This window comes from Thamnophis sirtalis, unplaced genomic scaffold (genome assembly GCF_051295495.1).
Source record: "Thamnophis sirtalis isolate CommonGarterSnake01/CBP01778 unplaced genomic scaffold, rThaSir2_p1.2 scaffold_2, whole genome shotgun sequence".
NCBI lineage: Eukaryota > Metazoa > Chordata > Lepidosauria > Squamata > Natricidae > Thamnophis > Thamnophis sirtalis.
Window position 1 is genome coordinate 137312046 of NW_028261382.1, and position 22232 is coordinate 137334277.

The 22232-nt window shown below is 36.4% G+C and overlaps 1 protein-coding gene across 5 annotated transcripts in view; it reads right to left on the bottom strand.

The window, feature by feature from the left end:
• CHD7 (chromodomain helicase DNA binding protein 7) overlaps positions 1-22232 on the bottom strand; it is a 217629-nt gene that overhangs the window by 31802 nt on the left and 163595 nt on the right. For all 5 annotated transcript variants that reach the window (XM_087707027.1, XM_087707026.1, XM_087707023.1 and 2 more), the window contains 12 exons: positions 15929-16066; positions 15712-15833; positions 15082-15325; positions 14093-14269; positions 13649-13792; positions 12203-12458; positions 10028-10238; positions 9124-9319; positions 8760-8927; positions 2438-2617; positions 1192-1302; positions 893-1098 (listed from right to left, as the gene is read on the bottom strand). In XM_087707027.1, the coding sequence (XP_087563153.1) occupies positions 893-1098; positions 1192-1302; positions 2438-2617; positions 8760-8927; positions 9124-9319; positions 10028-10238; positions 12203-12458; positions 13649-13792; positions 14093-14269; positions 15082-15325; positions 15712-15833; positions 15929-16066 (2153 nt within the window). The remainder of the gene's footprint in view (positions 1-892; positions 1099-1191; positions 1303-2437; positions 2618-8759; positions 8928-9123; positions 9320-10027; positions 10239-12202; positions 12459-13648; positions 13793-14092; positions 14270-15081; positions 15326-15711; positions 15834-15928; positions 16067-22232) is intronic.

A 22232-nucleotide genomic window follows, 5' to 3' on the forward strand; every position in this document is an offset into this window, starting at 1 on the left:
AGCCCACTCTGAATCATTTGGTTATTAATCTGTTCATCCAGTCAATAATCTATCCTTGAAAAGATGGTAAATACATAGCTACATGTGTTGTTGGAAGAAAACAAGATATTTGAACTCACTCCAAAACTGACTGAAGTTTGATTATCACAAACATATGTGTTTGTTATCACAAACATATGTTCAGAAGGTACATCAAATATCATTGTAATAAAATACAAAGTGTATGTGGCAACTGCTACCTTAAATATACTATATGTCTCTCAACTATGATTTAGTACAGACACTTTTTCAATGTGCTCTCTGACAATGATCTGCTTACCAGAGAAAGAATATTATCAAGACAAGTTCCCATTAACAGAATTCCCTCTTTGTTCAAATATGATTGGCCCTGAATCTTGTCAGTTTATAGAATTAACTAAAATGTACCAGTTTACCTAGTCTGCTAATTAAATCTGTGCTATTTCCTAATTAATATGTATCATTATTATTTTAGCTGTTTATAGTCTTGTTTTTCTAGAGATTCTACCAAGTTGCATAATCATAATTGCCATTTATACTTTTTTACTTTTTGTAAATAATTTTCTAACGTGAATTATTTTTCACTTTAGAATGATTTTTAACAATGAATTTTGTTTAGAAATGATGTGTTGGTATGAATGGGTAAATGAACGGGAAATGGAAGAATATAACAATTCGGAATAATGCAAGCAAGCCAAGTTCCTCCAGTTCACTGTCAAGGAAAATAATGTATTCCAAGAAATGACATCTATTATATCACGGGAGACTTCCATTTGCAATCTCTGTGCAATAAGCGACAACCCTATATAAGTAGAAAGGATCAAATAATATAAAACCTTGAATACAGTTTTGTTTTCCAGTTTATTTTACTTACCCATAGACTAACAGATTTTTTTCTACTCTAAAGCATTCACTCCTTGCATATCCCTGGGATTTGTCCTGTGGCCTACGAAGTTTTATGCTAGGTTTTTCTTCAGCATCACTTTCAAGGTCTGAAAATTCCATCAGTTCATCTTCTTTGACTGCACTGTATAATCTAGTTTGCTTTCTTATTCTTGGAGTATCAATAACTAGATTGTTCTATAACAAAAATAAAAAAATATTTCTGTTTAACAAGTAATAATAAATGAATTTTAGCAAATTAAATAGAACAGTTAAGTTTAAATTCCTCACCCTTCCATTTAAGGCTTCAATATCAAGCTCAGCTTTTTTTGCCCATTTCTGCCAGAAATTAGGATCATCTAAAGAAATATCTGTTCTGTTACCAGATGCAACAAAACTAGCCTAAAACAAAACAATATAATAGTTTGATTAAAGGCTGCAATATACACAACTTATGCAATGAAAATTATTTCATGTTTATTCGACAGAGTTTGAATATCTACAGAAATAAAAATAGAAAGATAAATAAAAATAGATAATTCTGAATCATCAAAGATCCAAAAAGAAAGAGAGTGACCAAAGGTGCATGGAATACTTTTAAAAATCTGATTTTACCAGAAATGTTTATTGGGTGATAGGACTCAATACATGTCAACTTTTAATGCTTTATGTACTGCTAGACTAGCTGTACAACACTACTGCTTTCATTCAGCAGTATCTTCAAGATGAGAACAATGACAAATCCCTGTCTGCCAGAAACAAATGAAATAACTAAACATCTGCCTTTTAAACATATAAATATTATTAAGATGCAAAATGTCATTTGAAGTAAAAAGGAGCATTCTCTGGGTGAAAGTGTTGTGACAAAAGAACATTCTTTATTATCTGCTGCAGTATCACATGGTTGGAGCACAAAGGGTCAAATGAGTCCTTTAAAAATCGTATTTTACTTTCCAAATGACTGCACCCTTCTTCTAAAACTAGTGATGGGGAGCATTCATTGGAATAAGTGAAATAAATTATTTCCCCTTAAGTACTGTACAAAACATCCTAATAAATATTCCACACGAAGTGTATCACTACTATGTAGTTCTCCATATCAGTGGATTTTAAAAATCCACTGTTTTAAAAATGCAAAATATAATACTTTGAACTCACCTGAATACTCCCCATTGAGCAATCTCAGTTGAGATACAGGTTCTCTAAAACAACTTATTTATACATTGAACAGACATTGAGGTTTGTTTTAAAGTATGAAATTTGATATTCCAGATATTTTATAGATTCTATAGGGCTTTCTTATAAAGTATCCATTTTTTTCTATAGAAGGGAAATTGCTTTCAAATTATATTCATGTTTCAATTTGCATATTTGTACAGATTCAGCGAATAGACTACTTAGATTCTGATTTGGAACAACATTATTTGAGTGTCTGCTACAATGCAATTCAAAGATAAATCTATTTTCTAGGATTATTTATGGGAAAGCTCATTCATGCATGATTCTGATTAATTTAGAAAATTAATTTTTTACTGACCTTTGCAAATGTGGAGCCTTTTCCCTCAGACTCAATTGTGATTGTGTGTGTTCGTCTCAGAAGAATTTGATCTATATCCTCTTCACAAAATTTGGATCCTTCATCTTCTTCATCCATTAAAGCACCATAAGCTCCTTTCCTCAAAAGATCCTCTATTTCCTTTTTGGAGAGCTGCTGAACCTATAAGTTGTGAGGAAAAGGAACTTGCCTTTTTATTTTTGATTAAAACTTTTTTTTCTTAACAAGTATAATTAGGATTAGGAAACAATTTTATGGTCCCTGGGATTTTATCCAGTATTGTTTTTCCTTTGAAGTCAGAAGGAAAAATTCAAAATGGTACTTTTCTTGTTGTTGGTTCAGGAGGCCACCTTTTCCTAAACTTGAAGTTTTTAGATCATGCCTTTCTCATTTCTATGCTATACTTCCAAATTCAAAATAAAGCAATAATTGGACTACATTTATTCTATTTCAATGTATATCGAAGGATGGATTTTTTTTTCAAAGCAACTGAACATTGCAATAAATACAATTCTTATTACTTACAGTGGATATAGAAAGTCCACCTACCACAATTAAAATGCTAGGTTTTTGAGATATATAAAGATAGATCATTTAACTTTTTCCATCTTTAAAATAACATATAAGCGGTATAATTCAACTAAAAAACAAACTGAAATCTTTTAGAGGAGAAAATAACAATAAAAAACTAGAATAATGTGGCTGCATAAGTGTATTAAACTAATACTTTATTGAAGCCATTTTTGACTTTATGACAGCATCCAGATTTTTGAGGTAAGAGTATATCAATGTAGCACAAAGTGCCTTGGAAAGCTTTGCCTACTCTTCCTTGTTCTTTTGCAATCTGTCAGATTGCAAAGGCATCTCCTGTGCATAACCCTCTTCAGGTTTTCAATTGGATTCAGGTCTGAGTTGGGCCTTTCTAAAACTTTGATCTTATTCTGATAAACCATTATTTTGTTGATTTGGATATATGCTTTTGTTGAAAGGTGAAATTATGCTTCATCTCCAGCATTTTAGCTTGAAGGCTAAAGCCTGAAGGTTTTGTGTCAAAATTGACTGGTATTTGGAACTGTTCATAATTCCTTCCAGCTTGATTAAACTCCAATTCCAACTGAAGAAAAGCAGCCTCAAAACATAATGCTGCCATCACCATGCTTCACTGTGAGTATGGTGTATTTTTGGTGATACACAGTATTGTTTTGGTGAGAAACACAGTTTTTCTCAAATTATGGCCAAAAAGTTCAACCTATGCACTCAGATCATAACACATTTTTCACATACTTTTGTCAGGCTTGACTCAGGTTTTTACAAAAAGTAGCTGTACTTGGATGCTTTTCTTTGTAAAAGAAGGCTTCTGTGTTTCTACAGTATCCCACAGCCCAGACATATGAAGAATATGGGAGATTGTTGTCACGTAGTACATAATCAGTACTTGCCAAAAACTAATGTTGCTGTAGATCTCTTGCAGCCCCTCAGATCAATTTAATCCCTGTTTTTTGATTAATTATGGAGGGATGTCAGTTCTTGGTAATGTCATTCGGGTGTCATATTTTCTCCACTTGTTGATGACTGTCTTTACTAGGTTCCATGGTATATCCAACGTCTTGAAATTTTTTTTGTACCCTTCTCCTCACTGATACCTTGCAACAATGAGAACCTTTTGATGCTTTTAAGCTCTTAACAGACCGTGGCAGAAAGCAGAATAACAGAGTTGGAAGGGACCTTGAAGGCTTGTAGTCCAATCCCCTGCTTAGGCAAAAACCCTACACTACTTCAGATAAATGATTATCCAACATCTTCTTAAAAACATCCAGTGTTGGAACAGTCACAACTTCTGAGACAAGTTGTTCCACTGATTTTGGACTATAAGACACACTGGACTATAGGACACACCTATATTTACGGAGGAAAACAAGAAGAAAGTGTTCGTCCTCCCCATGTCGCGTTTTTTCCCTCCCTGGCCCGCAGAAGCACTCTGCAGTGTTCCACATGGCCCATTTTCACCAAAAACGTTCCTGTTTTTGGCCTGCAGAGTGCTTCTGGGGGCCTGAGAGGGAGAAAACACAATGCGCAGAGGGTTTGGAAACCCCAAAATAGGCCTGTTTTTGGAAAAAATGGGATGTGCAGAGCACTACAAAGTGCTTTTGGATGCCAGGGAACGACAAAAATGCAACATGCGGAGGGTGCGGGGGGACGACCCCGTATTTGGTCTGTAACATGAACCTAAAACCCATTTTTAGGGAGAAAAAAGCCACACCTTATACTTCAAAAAATACGGCAAGTGGTTTCACTGATTAATTGTTCTAATTGTCAAAAAATTTCTCCTTAGTTCTAAGTTGCATCTCTCCTTGATTAGTTTCCACCCATTGCTTCTTGTCCTGCCCTCAGGAGCTTTTGAGAATAGCTTCACTCTCTCTTCTTTGTGGCTGAGATCCAATATCTTTCTGAGATATTGGAACACTGCAATCATGTCACCCATAGTCCTTATTTTCATTAATCTACACATACCCAGTTTCTGCAGCCATTCTTCATATGTTTTAGCCTCCAGTGCCCTAATCATCTTTGTTGCTCTTCTTTGCACTCTTTCTAGAATCTGCACATCTTTTTTACATTGAGGCAACCGAAACTGGATGCAGTATTCCAAGTGTGGCCTTATCAAGGCATTATAAAGTGGTATTAACACTTCACGTGATGTTGATTCTATCCCTCTGTTTATGTAGCCTAGAACTGTGTTGGCTTTTTAAGCAGCTGCTACACACTGCTGGCTCATATTTAAATGGTTGTCCACTAGGACTCCAAGATCCCTCTCATAGTTTCCACCCATTGCTTCTTGTTCTATTGTACCTGTGCATTTCATTTTTCTTGCCTAAATGTAGAAATGTAGAACCTTACTTTTTTCACCATTGAATTTCATTTTGTTAGATAACGCCCAAAGTTCAAATTCCCCATCTATCCCTTTGTCCAAGTAACTGATAAAGAGGTTGAAGAGTACTGGGCCTAAAACAGAGCCTTGGGGTACCCCACTGGGTCACAGAACCGGCAGCTTTTCTCACTTCATCTTTACAGGCTTGGACTTTTAGCTGATATTCTGCCTCAGTTATTTTCCCTTCTTTCCACTTTTTAGACTTGTTCATTTTGTCTTTCAATTTGTCAGAGAGTTCTTTATGCAGACAAGCTGGTTTCTTTTGAGAGCTGTTATTGTTCTTCTTCATTGGTATTGTACTAGATTGGCGTTTTATAATTTCACTTTTCAAAATTTCCCAAGCTTCTTGAATTGTTTTCCCCTTGAGATTCCCATCCATGGAATCCTTCCAAAACTCTCTTAAAGTCCAAGACTCTAGTTTGACCTTGTTCTATTGCTTGTGCTAGCATAATGTTGAATTCCAATACTGCATGATCACTCGTTCTCAAGGTTCCTGTAGCTTCAATACCTTCTATCATTTCATCTGTTAGTAAGAATTAAGTCCAATATAGCTGATCCCCCCTCGTGACCCGTCAAAAGCGCGAACATCATAAGCGCGCCGACAATACCGCAGCGCTAAAACCGCGATGTCAAAAGTGCGCCGACAACAGCGCGCCGACAATAGCGCGCCGACAGAAGTGCGATTTCATTTACGGTAAGATTTACAGTTAGGTTTAGGGTCAGGTTTAGGGTTAGGTTTAGGGTTATGTTTAGGGTTATGTTTAGGGTTCTGTTTAGGGTTAGGTTTAGGGTTACGTTACAGCGCGCTTCTGTCGTCGCGCTTTAGGGCTAATTAGTCGCTCATTCGTCGCGTGGTTTTGTCACCGCGCTTTAGACACCGCGGTTTAGTCAGGCGCACTTTTGTTGTGCGCGCATTGTGTGCTAGGTTTGTTAGGAACCTGTTGGATCTTCCATTTGGTGCAGTTTGTTTCCCAGTTGATGTCAGGGTGTTATAATCCCCCATTATTATTGTTGTCTGCTTCCTACATACCTTAGTTAGCTGACTAGCAAAAAGTTCATCTACTTCCTCGGCTTGGTTGGGTGGCCTGTAGTATACTATGGCAATGTCATTTCCCCCCCTTTAATATTGACCCAAATGCATTCAAGATAATTTTTGTCATTGTTGTGCTCTATTTCTGTAGAGATGTAGTTATTTCTTAAGCATAGTGCAACTCCACCTCCTCTTTTATTTGGTCTATTTCTTTTAAATAATTTAAAACCCTCTAGCTCTATAGTCCATTTGCGGGGTTTCATCCCACCAAGTTTCCATAATGGCAACAGTATCATATCTGCCCTCTTTATTTGAATTTCTAATTCTCCGTTTATTCCTCATCCTTTGTGCATTGGTATATAGACATTTGTCCATTTTGATTGCCCCTGTGTTTACTGTTTACATAACTTGTGTTGTGCCTGATTGGCCTTACTTTCTTACTTACTTTGGCATGGCACTCACTATTAAATGCTTGGTTTTGCTTGACAGCAAGGTTGATCATCTTACCCACACAAACATCTATATTACATGCACTGATAACCCTATTAATTTTAGATTCCTGGGGACAAAAATATTTTGTATCAATTAATTCTCCGTCCCCGCTGTTCAGTTTAAATGATTATCTAGAAAATCTGTGAATTTAGTGCCAAGTAACTCAGTCCCTTTCTTTGATGGATTGAAACCATCTCTTTGGTACAGTTTTTTGTTGAACCAGCTGCAGACATCGTGATTACCACATTTTTCAGAGTATAAGACGCACCAAGGTTTTGAAGAAGCAAATTAAAAAACATTTTTTTGCACTTTGCGAACCTCCCCAAATGGCCCGTTTTTCATGAAAACGGGCCCATTTTTTGTCAAAAAAAAGGGCATGGATAGCCTTTAGGAAGCTTATAGAGTGCTCGGGGGGGGGGGGGGATTGAGCAAAAAATAGCCCATTTTTTTGCTCATTTCTGCCCTCTCCAGCCCCCAGGAGCTCTCTGAAAGCTTCCTACAAACTATGCATGGCCATTTTGGTGAAGGGGGCGGAGTTTCAGGAGGCAAAAAATGCTGCATTCAGTGTATAAGACGCTCCCAGATTTTCAGTCTCTTTTTTGAGGAAAAAAGGTGTGTCTTATACTCCAAAAATATGGTAATAAAACCAAAGTCTTTCCGTTTACACCATTCCTTTAGCCATTAAACTGCTACACGCTGGCCTTTCCCTTTTTGTTCCTTATATACTGGTAAAATCTCTGAAAAGATAAGACTACAACCTATACTACTAAGTTCATACCCCAAGCTCTGGAAATCATTCTGCACAGAAAGTATATCTTTTTGGGACAGATAATTTGTGCCAAGATGTCTAATAGCATCAACATCACAATCCTTACTGGCATTCTTGACTATCTTAAAAATACGCCTCTTGCCTCTGCTGGCAGTAGCACCTGGCAGACACCTGACCTCTTTTGCTGTAAGAGGCAACTGCATAAATGTCAGAAAAATCCTACTTGAATAGTTGAATTTTATATATATATATACTTTATATCAGAGTTACTTTAATTGATGGCAAGTATGTACTACTATTTAACATCAGTTTGAATTGATTATTCTGAACATAGACACATCCCAACTTATAAGAGGGTGTTGACACTTATACAGGCACATTATTCTAGTTAGTTTTTCAGCACTAAATAATTTCAGCTTGTTTTTCAATTGACTTGTACAGCTTAAATGTTATATTAAAGGTGGAAATAATTCTTAAAGGGTTTATCTTGGATTTGTTACATCGCAAAAACCTGGTATTTTAACAGGAGTGGGTAGACTTTTTATATCCAGATTTTTATGTACTAGTTCCTTGTTAATTAGAACATTTAGATGAAATACTTGGATGGGATTATGTAGTTGGTCTGTCAAATCTTTTTTTGAATAAAATACAGACTATCAATTTCAAAAATAACCATTATTTTTGAAATGAATAAAGTACACACCATTAATAAATTATATAGTAAGAAAAAAGATACTAGGGAACAAAACTTTATCTAGTTAACAAATGAATGAAATTTAGAATATACTTTATGGCAATAAATAACAAATTCTCCCCCCCAACCCTCTGTCTCTCATCCTCCCTCCCTCCATCTATCTTTGGATGGACGAGAATCAGGAAATCCCAGAGCTGTAGACTAAACTCAGAAAGTGAATAAATAATGTAAAAAAAATATGTGTGACTGCCGTATTACGGCAGATAAAACAACATGGGCATATGTGTGTAATCATCAGAAGTCAAGGTCTATTCAAAGAAAACTTTATACTATTTTTAAAGCTATAAATATAAAAAGGAAGGGAAGGGAAGAAGTGGGGCATATATATTTTACCCCATTTGTAGCATTCTCTCTTCCGCTCATGGATTGAAGCACAGCTTTATCAAGACCAAGTTTTAAGCTTGCTTTGTCAAACATTTCCCTTTCATAAGAATTCCTTGTTATTAATCTGTAGATCTTCACAGATTTGCTCTGTCCTATCCTGTGGCATCGAGCTTGAGCCTGGAAAAATATGACATGAGAGATATTTTTTAAAAAACAAGATTAAAATAGGTAGTAAAATGAACAAATGTTAGAACAATATGTTGTTTTAAATTTTTTGAAGTGTTCAACCACAACGTATTATCTGAGCAATAAATTCTGGGGGAAGAGGAGCACTAGGGAAATAGAATATGTCAACTCCCTTTTCCAATATTACCTGAAGATCATTCTGAGGATTCCAATCTGAATCAAAAATAATGCAGGTATCAGCAGCTGTAAGATTAATCCCCAAGCCACCTGCTCTTGTGCATAGTAGAAAAACAAATCTGTCAGAATCAGGTCTGGAAAACCTATCAATAGCTGCTTGACGAAGGTTGCCTCTTACTCTGCCATCTATTCGTTCATAAGGATATCTACAAAAATAAAGCAGTATTAATAAGGTACACCCTCTATGCCAGTAATTCAAGACTGAAAGCATTGTTCTCAGAAAATGCATCTTTTCTTCTTACTAACTTTCATAACTTTGCATCTCAATTTCAGTTCTAGCTGTAAAAGGAAGTACATAAGTATGTAAGAAATAAGTGAGCAGAAAGAGCAGTTATAAGATTTCTTGTATCAAAAATGTATGTCAAATTGCTGAAAATTACAAAAAGTTATAGAAAAAATGTTACGATATAATTAATTGGCTCTGTGTCACCCACAATTAAGAGCCTGAAAATTGTTCCAATTGAAAAATAATAAAGGAAGAAAACATTTTTGAAAATCTAAACATTATTAACGACTGTTTTATGGAGCTTTATTAGAGTCTGGTACATATAATAGACAATGGTTTTAATCATGTTTTATTCTAAAAGCATTATCACTTTTAGCAAAGCTCCCACCACTCTTTGAAAGAGATGAGCAGTTTAGAAATGTGAAAAATAAATAAATAAATCATAAAGTCTTACGTAAAAGGTTATATACTATGACTCTGAACAAAGAGAATTAATGAGTATTATTTTGTTTAGGCAGTCTTCTACTTTATTGTAAAATATTCCTTGTCTGTGAAACACAGGCTAAATACTTAATAAAATAATTGTTAGAATTTATTTCCTAAACTTAAATTATACTGTTGTTCTCACCGTCTTTGAATGAGGTAGTCTTCCAGTATGTCCAAGCAGCGCACCATCTGGGAAAAGATAAGCACTCTGTGGCCACCAGCCTTCAATTTTGGCAGCAACTTGTCAATCAGTACTAGCTTGCCAGCAGCCTGGATCATTGCCTGGAGCTGAAAATCTGGAGAGTCAGGATTGTGTGTTTCTTTAAACTCTTCCAAAATTTTCTCTTCAGCACCTGCAGAGATTGGACAGCAATATGTGAATACTCTAAAGGTTTTATTGATAAAATTATGAATTTACCCGTTCCCCATACAATGTCTAAGAGTTTTATGTGTAAATGTGTATTTATATATTTATTTAAATTTAACATGGAAAATACATAAATAAGTACAAACAATAAAAGCAAAGCTTCCAGCAAACAAGTTTCACAACAACATAGAGGTGCCAAGCCAGAAGTCATAACAAATTAGGGAGCAGTGAGTGACTGAATAATTAATTAGCAAATTAAGAACATTAAGTACAATATATATAACAGCGAACAGAGAACATAATGACAAAACCATTTTTTTCAGAAAGTGTTTTACATACTGTTACTAACCATCAAAACTATAGGTTACATTAACTGAATTCTAGTATGAAACACATCTTAAAATTGAATGACTTCATTATTTACCAGGTAAAGACTACTTTGTGGCAAAATAAATTAACTGTCGATCATAATCACAGTAAAAAAGTCCCAATAAAAAAGATTATAGACGAAAACTAACAAAATAAGGGCCACACACAGCAATGTATGGATCCTCCACCACTTCATTAAATATGAATTATTGCATTGGTATTGTCAGAATCTGGAAGATTTGATCATATGGGAGAGCATTATATTTTTTTTAAAAAAATTAGGACATCTTAAAATCATTATTACAAGGGTGTTTGCTAACTTAAAATATGGCTGATTTGTTTTTCTTGTAATTTAGTTTTATCTTAAATTACTGAAAACAAGAACATAATGACACCCAGATCCTATAAATGAAAAACAAGTAATACAAGTAATTTAATATAGGAAATAAGAAGTATCATATAGCAGTAACATTTGTGAATGAAGCATTAGATTCCATTATATATCTTAAAATAGTGTGTTACACACGACAACAGAAAGGAAAAATCCACATCAACAGCGGAAAGCAGAAATGCATACTTATTTTTAGATTATTATTTCTAATCACTATTATATTGCATAGAACAGAAATGGCTAACCTTTTGGTCATCACATGCCCTCATGCGTCCGCACCCATAATGCAATGCATGCACAACATCCCTGGGATCCGCCCCCTGCACATGCATGTGCAACACCCACCCCACTTGTTTTGGGCCTAGTAGGCCTGCCTGCAGCCTCCTGGGACCAAAAACTGGCCGCTGGGGCAGGCAGATCACACCCTTCCATGCTCCCCCTCCCGCATGCATGCACACACGTCTCCCAACCCCATGAATGCATGTTCTGCATGCGCCCCACCCACCATGCATGCATGACAGGGACCGGAAATCAGCTGGCCAGTGGGAGGCACACATGCATGCACGGTGGAGCTGAGCTGGGGTGATGGCTCGTGTGCCCGCAGAGAGGGCTCTGCATGCCACCTGTGGCACACGTGTCACAGCTTCGCCATCACAGATATAGAACTATTTTGGTTTAGACAAAATTACATTTTGATATATCAGAAACTTCATTCTTTTATTATTGAATGAACCATGATTATCTATATTAACAAGCTGATATGATTTTTTATTATGTGATACAGTTCCCATGTCTGATGTATTTAGGCAGTTCTAAATTTATTGTAGTATAAGCCTATTGGTGACAACAACAAATGCTTTTAAAAGTAATTAGGAAATCATTTCTTCGATGAAAATAATGACACTTGGCTTGAAGATACAAGAAAGGAAGTTGATTATTGTCGTAAGGCATTGATGCAATCTTTCAAGTAAGTTGGTATGTAGTTAAACCTGGCATTTGGAGATTTACATTCTCCTCAAAAATAAAATTTCTTTTAAAATTGAAGCCTGTAAATAATGTAGATTGTTAGGTAATTGTTTTAACTGTGTAAGCTACCAAAATTCATATGCAAATGAGATGGGTGGCCATAATACATAGATAATTATAGTCCTTACACAAAGTTTTTATAAAATAAGAGAAAACCAGCATACCATTTATAAGGTATGGATGGTTGCAACATTTTCTCAGTTCCATCATAGTGTTTAACAGATTAGGGACATTTGCTTGACCACCTCCTTTTGACAAAAATGCGAAATTCTTTTCAAGAATAGCTCTGTAGTATTTTTTCTGAATGTTTGTCAATTCAACTTCAATAATAGTTTCTTCCTTGGGTGCCAGGTTCTTCTCCACATCTTCTTTCAGTCGTCTCAACATCATTGGTTTTAAAATTGCTTGAAGTTTCTGAACCTGATAAAATAAATGTTTATATTACAATTTTCAATTCCTATTATAAATGTCCTTATATAATATGTACATCTTTCCATAATTTTATATTATGCTGCAATTTTTGGAAAAATAAAATTATTTCCATAAATACTATTATCATTCATCAACAGTGTTTACAGGATAACTTTATTATGGTAGGAATAACTTCATTACAGTAAATGCTCTATTTAACAGATGATTTGGGGAAATGAGTTTCTGTTAAATCCAAATATCCATTAAATCAGAATTTACATCATTTGCATAATTACATAATTAACATGACTGGTGACATTTGCAGTAAAACCCCAATTTAATAGAAACATGCTTGATGTAATGCACATTATCCTGTTAATGGAATGAAGTCTGAACTGAACATTTGTCTTGTTTATACCAGGTCTGGAAAAAAGAGATCTGTTAAACAGATTGTTTACTATATTAACATGTACTAAAAGATTGTAGTAACTAACATAGAACTGTAATTCAAACATTCAGAGCAATTAACATGCACTGGAGATATTACATGACTAAAGAAGTCTTAATTGTATGAGATTTAATCATGCCAATAATTGAATAATTAAATTATAGTAAATAAAAAGACCCATGTGATACAATAGTACAGCCAAATCCTTGTAGCTTGTACTATATTTATCAAACAATATATTCTCTTTCTTCTACAATGAGATATAACATTTTATATTGTTATTGTATGAGCTAAAATATTGGTAATATTTTGCATACTTCATTTAAAAAGCCTATTTATCAGGTTTATTCGATGTAATAATCTCCAGATGTACTGAATTAACAGCTAAATTCCTAGCTGACATTGTTCAAATGTTTTAAATGCTTTAAATGTTTTTTAAAAATTGTTTTGCTTTTAAATACTTGGTATTATTTTGCTTTGTGTTTTAAGTATCACTATAAATATTAATACATTTTAAATAATAATAGGCTGGCTTGTATATTCCAGTAAAGTTCGCTATATAGTTTACATTTACACAGGATCTCTTTAAAAATTACAAATATATTTTTTAAAAAGTTTAAATTAATTTTGACAATAATAAACTGAAAAACCTCCTATAAGTATAATAGTTTGGTTCCAATAAAAACAAAAATGTTACTCTGGAGAATTTTTCAAAATTCGTGACCATTATAATTGGAAAGAAATATTTTACCTGTTCCTCAGTTTTTAGATCACCGAATTCTTGCATGAAAGTGGTTTCTGAAGGAAAACGACTTGGTTCCAAGAAATGGAGCAAGCTAAAAAGCTCTTCTACAGTATTTTGCAAAGGAGTCCCTGTTAGAAGCACCTTGTGTTCCTGAAAAAAATAAGACAGTGAAAAAATTTATTCAATTTATTTTATATTTTTATTTATTAATTAAATTTTTATGCTACCCATCTCTACTACAAGATAAGATTTCAATCTCTTTCATGTTCATTTTTTTCCTACCGTATTTTAGATATTATCAGTGGATTGTTTAAAGTGTGCAAATGAATTGTGTTTCATAGCATTCTCTTAAGCAGAAAAATTGTAATGACAAGAATGTTAACAAAACTGGAATTCAAATGGACAAAATTAAAAGACTTTTTGCTGAGATTTAAGAGTATCAATACCCACCAGGTCCATCATTTTGAGCCCTTCTAGCAGCTTACAATTTCTGTTCTTCAGCCTGTGAGCTTCATCAATGATCACACATCGCCATGGAATGTTACGGAGCTCAGGACAATCAGTCAAAATCATTTCAAATGTTGTAATGATGGCATGAAATCTGTATGATCCTTTAATTGCACGACCCTAAAAGCATAGAGAATATTATGTAATTATTATATACTGTTAAAACAACCTTATGCATGATTCAAATGCTTTCTTTCAAAAAAAAAAACACTGACTAATGATGATAGAATTGTCAATAATACCTAAATCCTGTTCTTAAACCTAAACATCTTAAACCCAAAGAATTTACTTTGGAAGTTGAAAGCTACAATAACATTGTGCAAATGTTACCAACAGTATCAAATGTTCTATGGAATACTGATAATGTGACAATGTGGGAAGAGAGCCATATTAATAACTTGGATCTGCATAAAAAATCTGCCTTCTCAACACTCCACTCACCTGATTTTTTGTTACTTTTATTTTATTTATTACATTTATATGCCATCCTGTTAGCCTAGAGGCAACTCAGTGGCTTATGGAGTAAAAACATCAAAGTAAAACATTAAAATATTAGGATGATAAATATGAATATTAAAAATATTATTGTATCCCGATGAAGAGAACTGCACCAAAAGCTTATGCTTTATAATAAAATGTGTTGGTTGGAAAAAGTGCTACAAGACTCTTCCAGATTTTTTAATATGATGGAAATAAATCATTCTTAGTTTTGTTTAATCACAGTGGAAAAGCTATATTGTACTGTTTTTAATCTCCTGATTTAGAAAAAACTTAATAGAGTAATATTTATGTGTGCAAAATTTAATGAAAACATTTCCCTTTGGCAACCCCTTTTCCAATCCTGACTTTAAATTTTGAAACAATGAAGGACAATAACCAACAAGGAGAAATAGTTATTTGAAGTCATCTTTTGTTATACTAATAACATTTACCTGTGGGTCTTTGAAGTACATTTCATATGTCTGAATCATCCTTCGACTGGCTTGGCTCCCATGATACACAACAACGTTCAACTCTGTCCAGGTACGGAATTCTCTTTCCCAATTGGGGATTGTAGACAATGGGGCAATAACCAAAAATGGACCATGGATTCCTTTTAAATATATCTCATAGAGAAATGTAATGGACTGGATAGTTTTTCCCAATCCCATTTCATCTGCTAAAATGCAGTTGCGTCTGCAATGAATAAATTGTTCAGTTCTGAAATTATAATTCAGCTCCTCAAATGAGATTTACAAAACACACTTCCTTATTTATTTGACTGTAAGAATCTTAAGTATCATGAGGACATTTACTTTTAAGAATTAAATAATGTCAACTCAAACATCCTTATTAAAACAGGGGGAAAAAAACCACTTCAAGATTTAATACAAATTCATGCAAAGAAAAAGTGTGCGTGTGCGTGTAGCCGGGGTGAGTGGAGGAGCGACAGATAATATAGTCACAGAAGTTGTTATTTTACTAATTAAGATCATTAAAACATCCTGTATTTTAAACTATTCAGGGATATTAAATTTGAACAGTCAAACTATACTGTTTTACAATGAATGCATGATACATACGTGTTGTACCAGTTGAAAAGAAGCCAGTTTACTCCTTCCAACTGGTATTCCCTGAGTTTGTTGTTGTTTTTATATTCTCTGGAACATTCTGATTTCTTCCAGTCATCAGCAGGAGGTCGCTCCTATATCAAATGCAGCAAATCATATTAGTGGTTTCCACAAACCACATTATTAAGCTACTATTAAGAAACATTTTCAATAGAAAGCTAAATCTTACCACACGTTCTGTTTCTGGCTCCCTAGCCACTAGTTTCTCATATTCCTCAATCTTAGCTTGATCTATGTCTTTCTTTAATTCCCATGTGCTGTCTTCATATGGAAGTGAACACCATTTCACCAAATAATGAATCACGGGCTTTTTTAAGGGAAAAAAGCAAACAAAATGATTATACGAAAGTCAATTAATATGATCAATGCCATTGTAATTTTGTAAACTAAATAAAACTTAGCATATTTCATTGAACTTCTATTTCTAATGTAAAAACAGCACATAAACTGAGAAAGTACTTTGTTACATCGCTTTTAAAGTTACTGATTACTAACCCATAATTCCAATTCTTTTACTAACTATCTGTGAATTCACCAATAACTGACCTTAGAAAACTAAGTAAGGGCTCTCAGAAGAATACACAAAGTTCATTGATAAGTGTCCTGAATCAATAAGGAAAGTAGTTTTCCAAGAGAGCAGTTGCAATGAGTACGGAACCAGAAGTTCAAATGGTTTTGAGATGGGCCAGGTTGAGCACTGGGGAAAGATTCTAAGGCAGCACAATAGCTTAGAGTTATACAGGGCGGGGCATAACCTTTTCCTAGGGGGTCACAGCAACACTTGTAATAACAACACAAATAATTCATACACCATTCGAAAGCCCATCAAAAACTGAGTTTATTGACACGATTTAATAGTCAGTATGACCACCATTAGCCCTTCGAACAGCATTCAAACGAGGTGGATAAGAACACAACAAATCTTCAAACAGTTCCGTTCGATTTTCCAGATTTTTCAACACAGTTTCCAAATTCATTCTCAAAGTTTCAACCGAATATCGATTTTGACCTTGCTCCTGAATCATCAGAGCTTCCACTTCATCCTTAATTATGGCCCCAATGTTCTCTGCCGGATTGAGATCTGGCGAATTTCCCGGCCAGACGTCATTGCCCCAAAATTCGACATTGTTTTCCTTTAACAATTGCTGAGTCGCATTTGCACGCATGCAAGGAGCTTTGTCATGAAGAAAGACAGCCTCACCAACCACCAAGACATTGTCTGGATCACTGAGAAATGGAATGACATTCTCCAATAAAATTTTCTCACGGAAATAACTGCCATCCCAGGATTCCCCTTTATCCTTCAAAACCCAATGCAGTTTCTTGGCTGTGAAAATGACGAAAATCCCGATGCAAGTCGGATTGCGAACGATTTGTCGATATCGTTCATGTTTGGCGATGTCGTCGACGTCTTTAGCCCAAATTCGATCGTTCTGGAAATTCGGTTTTCGAATGGCATAAACGAAGAATTCGTCAGATGGCGCCAAATGAAGAAAATCTTCCTCGGTCCATTCAGACAACCAATCGCACAACCAAAGCCGATCTTGAACGTGTGTTTGAGTTTTCAATGGTTTGCAAATGACGTGGAATGGCTTCAAACCTTCTCGTTCTCGATATCGGCCGATTGTCCTTTGATCAACTCGTTTTCCACGAATTTGAAGGATTTCTTGGGCCACTTTTCGGTTTCCTTTTCGTTGTTTGCGACTGCCAGTTGCAATGATGGCTTTGCTTTCTTGGGACAGTTGCAGAGGACGCCCTTCTCCAAATTTTGTGAAACATTCTTGGGCTGTTTTGTTCCAATTATCAGTAACCCAATCCGGATGACGTTTCAATTTGTTTGCAATCCATTTTCGATTGATAAACGTCGCTCCAGCATCGCGAGCCTCTCGAAAGGCAATGCATTTTATTCTGTCAATGATCCTTTGTTCTTCCGAATCGAATTTTCCAGCCGTTCTTAAAGCAAATTTAACATTTAATAGCTCATTCAATTCAGTTTTTTATGGGCTTTAAAATGAGGTGTCGCGGAAGTTGTAAACTGCTGTCGATCTTGCTGTGACCCCCTAGGAAAAGGTTATGCCCCGCCCTGTATACTGCTTCACAGTGCTTTACAGCCTGCTCTATAATAAATAAATAATAAATAGTTGAGGTAGAAAAAAACATACAAACTGCTTAATAGTAATCCTTATAAAGTTGGGCAACTGAAAATCATATCTCTGTAAGTTGAAACTATAGCTAGATCTTTTCTTTTTCCTTTAAACTTCAACAACAATGTAGCTGAGTTTTCTTTGAAAGCTCTAGCAGGCTGAATACTTTTTCTATTTTTTAAGGATGTTTTCTGTGTAGAATATTTTGTGAAAACTCACATGTTCTACCCTGTTCCCCTGAAAGTAAGACCTCCCTGGATAATAAGTTCAATCAGGCGCATGCACTAAAATAAGCTCTCCCCGAAAATATTGCAACACATCAGCAGCCATGAGGTGACCATGCTTACCGCCCTCTGCACTTCAAAAATAATAAAACCTACCAGAAAATAAGACCAAGCACTTATTTCGGAAGTCAAAAGAAAATAAGACCCTGTCTTATTTTTAGTAAAACATGGTACTGCAAGTGCAAATGAAACTTATAATTCCCAAGTCATATTTTTGAGCATCATCACATCTGGATGAACCATTTTTTCTTCTATTCAAACATGTGCAATTCTTGGACAAGTCCCTGCACTGGACATTAGCTTTAAGTCTCTGAAGCAGAAGTCCCATCAACAACACAAAATCCAGACATACTGTAAAGATATGATGATTCACTGGATGAACAGATTCTCTATCACACAGCAAAATTTTAGAGAGCCATCATTTTTCAAGGAACAACAGAATATTAATATGAATTATTAAGCACTCTACTTTATAATTTACTGCTGATGGTGGGAGCAATATAATTATAAAATGAAGTATCAATCCAGTCTGTTGAGGTAAACCAGCTGCATTTAAAAAGTAAAGCTAAAATAAAACATATGAAATTTGGCTATTTGCAGATTGGTATTTGGATCCAGAAGATGATGAACCTGATAAAGATCTTTTTTTCCAATATTAGAATAAAAACCTTCCCTGAAATAATTCAGAGAAACTCACTTTCAAGTTGTTCTATAGCAAACAAACCTTAGTTTTTTTGTATAGGGCAGTCTGTGACTTAAACCAGGAATAAAAGAGAAGAACAGAAATAGTCTGTGTGGCTATTGTGGGAGATCGCTATTCATAAATTCACTATAATAGAATTCCAAACATAAAATGTCAACAGAATGAACTAAAAGAATCAAAAGTTCTACTTGGAATCCCAGCTTGGTCTCCTATGGATTTGCTGAATGGATCTAGCTGATTTGAAGAATGTCCTATGATTTGATCCAATTTAATAGCATGCATCTTCACCTGAACAATATCATCTTCCATAAATACCAAAATTTTGGTTTCAGACACAGCCTAGCATGCTCATAATTATCTGGTCTTCTAACTAAATATACCATAGTAAATCCTCAACTCAGATCCGAGTTTCCTGTGAGAGTCCTTTGAAATGAAGCCATATGTGATGCTGAAGGGCAACTGAACTACTCAAGGCTTTTGAAGCACAATCTCTGGAGGGATGAACATCATTTACTGTTTAGCAAAGACAGAGGAAATCTTTTCATAAGAAAAATGCAGGTATTTAGTAAGGCAAGTCTAGTACTGTATTTTAAGTATAAGACACTCGGGAGTATAAGACGCAGCTTAGTTTTTGGGGAGGAAAATCAGAAGAAAAAAAAATCTGCCTCTGTCTACAAGCATCCATGATATTTAGCTGGCTAATTTCCTGTCAGTGTGTGAGTTCATGACTTGGTCAGGCAATGAATAGGCATAGCAACTAAGTCAGCCAATGAGGGCTATTTGGACTCTGAAACTAAGGTGACCAGATTTTCAGATTGGAAAAGAGGGACACCCTTGACCGGGGGGGGGGGGGGGGGGGGGCTTGATTAAAAAAAATTTTTTTGTCAAAAGGTCACCCCAGGACACTGAAACCAGAATAAATACGAATCTGTTGCCAAACAAAATTTGGATCACGTGACCATGAGGATGCTGCAACGGTCGCTAAGTGTGAAAAATGGTCGCAACGGTCGCTAAGTGTGAAAAATGGTCATCAGTCACTTTTTTCAATGCCATTGTAACTTTGGTCACTAAATGTTTTCCCCCTCCTCGAGACTCCTCACTTCTTCCTTCATTCCTCTTGCTTATCTACCTTCACCTTATCTGTCTTCTGCTCTTTCCCTCTCTTCCTTCCTTCCTCCCTCCTTCCATCCTCTTCTTTCCTCACTCACTCCCTTCCTCCTTTTTTCTCTTCCTTCCTCCTTCCATTCTTTATACGATATAAAATTCAATGAGGGTGAAACACACAAAATCTGGCAAAGCTGCCTTGCACCAACCTGGCCTGCCCATAGAATAGCAGCCACTTTGAGACACATAAACCTGGTTTGAACATATTGCATCACAAAGATTTGCAAAGATCACATTTGCAAAAAGGAACATTTCTTGTAGTAAATACATTTTATAAACAATTTAAAAGTAAAAATCCCCCCAAAATAATAAAAAGGTATTCTATAAATAAAAGAAATCCTTAAAAACCATTGTTAAGTATTACACCAGCAATAATTTATACTGTCACCATTTCAAACTATCATCAGAAATACGAATCTGTTGCCAAACATCAACATTTTGATCGCGTAACCATGAGGATGCCACAACGGTCGCTAAGTGTGAAAATGGTCGCTAAGTGTGAAAAATGGTCATCAGTCACTTTTTTCAATGCCATTGTAATTTTGGTCACTAAACAGCCATGTTCCTGACTTAACAACCACCATGATTCACTTAACGTGGCAATAAAAGGTCGCAAAATGAGGCAAAAATCATTTAACAAACGTCTCCCTTAGCAACAGAAATTGGGGGATCAATCCTGGTCGTAAGTCGAGGATTACCGGTAGCCAATTGCAAAAGGCAACTTTACTTGGAACAGGTGAGATTGTGCCCGGATCCCTTTCATGCCAACATATCCATCTTCTGCTCTTTCCCTCTCTTCCTTCCTTTCTCCTTCCATCATCTCCTTTCCTCACTCACTCCCTTCTTCCTTTTTTCTCTTCCTTCCTCCTTCCATTCTTTCAGCTTCATTTCTTTTGCCTATCTACCTTCTCTGTCTTTCTGCTCTTTCCATTTCTCCCTTCCTCTTTGCTTTTGTTCCTTTCTCCTTCCCTTTCCTATTTCTTGCTTCTTCCTTCCTTCTGCCTATCTACCTTCACCTTCTCTGTCTTTCTGCTCTTTCCCTGTCTTCCCCTTTCCTCCGTCCTTCCCTTCTTTCCTTTCTAGTTCCATCCTTTCTTCTTTCCTCTCTCCCTCTTTTTTCCCTTCCTTCCCCCTTCCTCTTGCCTATCAACTTCATCCTCTTTGTCTTTCTGCTCTTTCCCTCTCTTCCCCTTTTCTTCCTACCTCCTTCCTTCTCCCTCCCTTCTTCTTTTTCTTCCTTTCTTCTTCCATCTTCCTCCTTCTCCTTCCATTCTTTCTCCTTCCATCCATCTTTTCTCCTTCCATCTTCTCCCCCCCTCCCTTCTTCTTTTCCTCCCCCCTCCCTCCTTCCTTCCTCTCCTTCCCTTTCTCGCACACAGGAAGGGGAGGGGGGGCTATCTAGTCGCTTTCACAGCATAATTTCTTTATCTAACTTTTAAAAAACAGTGTGCAAATCAAACGAGATTTTCGTAACCTGCGAAGCACCAAGTTATATTATGTTGTTACAAATTCGCAGCTACTCCATTCTTTCTGATAGGGAACTACATTTCCCAAGATGCCTCAGGTCCTCAAAGCGCTGAACGCAGTTTTGCAATTGACTCCAGCGAGGCCCGGTAGCCGCCAGCTGGGGTGGTTGTCAGGGCGATGCGGAGCGGACGCGCCGTTTGTTACTGCTTCCAGCAATCAAGACGGACAAGGGAAGCGACTGAAACGGACGCTGGCCGCAGGAGAGCGAGGCTGCTGCCAGCCGTTTCACCTCGCGCAGAGAATTTCCACTGGGTCCCGGGCGGCACAAGCCCGGGAAGCGAATGGAAGTTTTCTGCGCGACTGAAACAGAAGCCGCGGCAGGAGAGCGAGGCTGCTGCCGGCCGTTTCACCTCGCGCAGAGAATTTCCACTGGGTCCCGGGGCTTCTGCCGGGTGGCACAAGCCCGGGAAGCGAATGGAAGTTTTCTGCGCGACTGAAACAGAAGCCGCGGCAGGAGAGCGAGGCTGCTGCCGGCCGTTTCACCTCGCGCAGAGAATTTCCACTGGGTCCCGGGGCTTCTGCCGGGTGGCACAAGCCCGGGAAACGAATGGAAGTTTTCTGCGCGACTGAAACAGAAGCCGCGGCAGGAGAGCGAGGCTGCTGCCGGCCGTTTCACCTCGCGCAGAGAATTTCCACTGGGTCCCGGGGCTT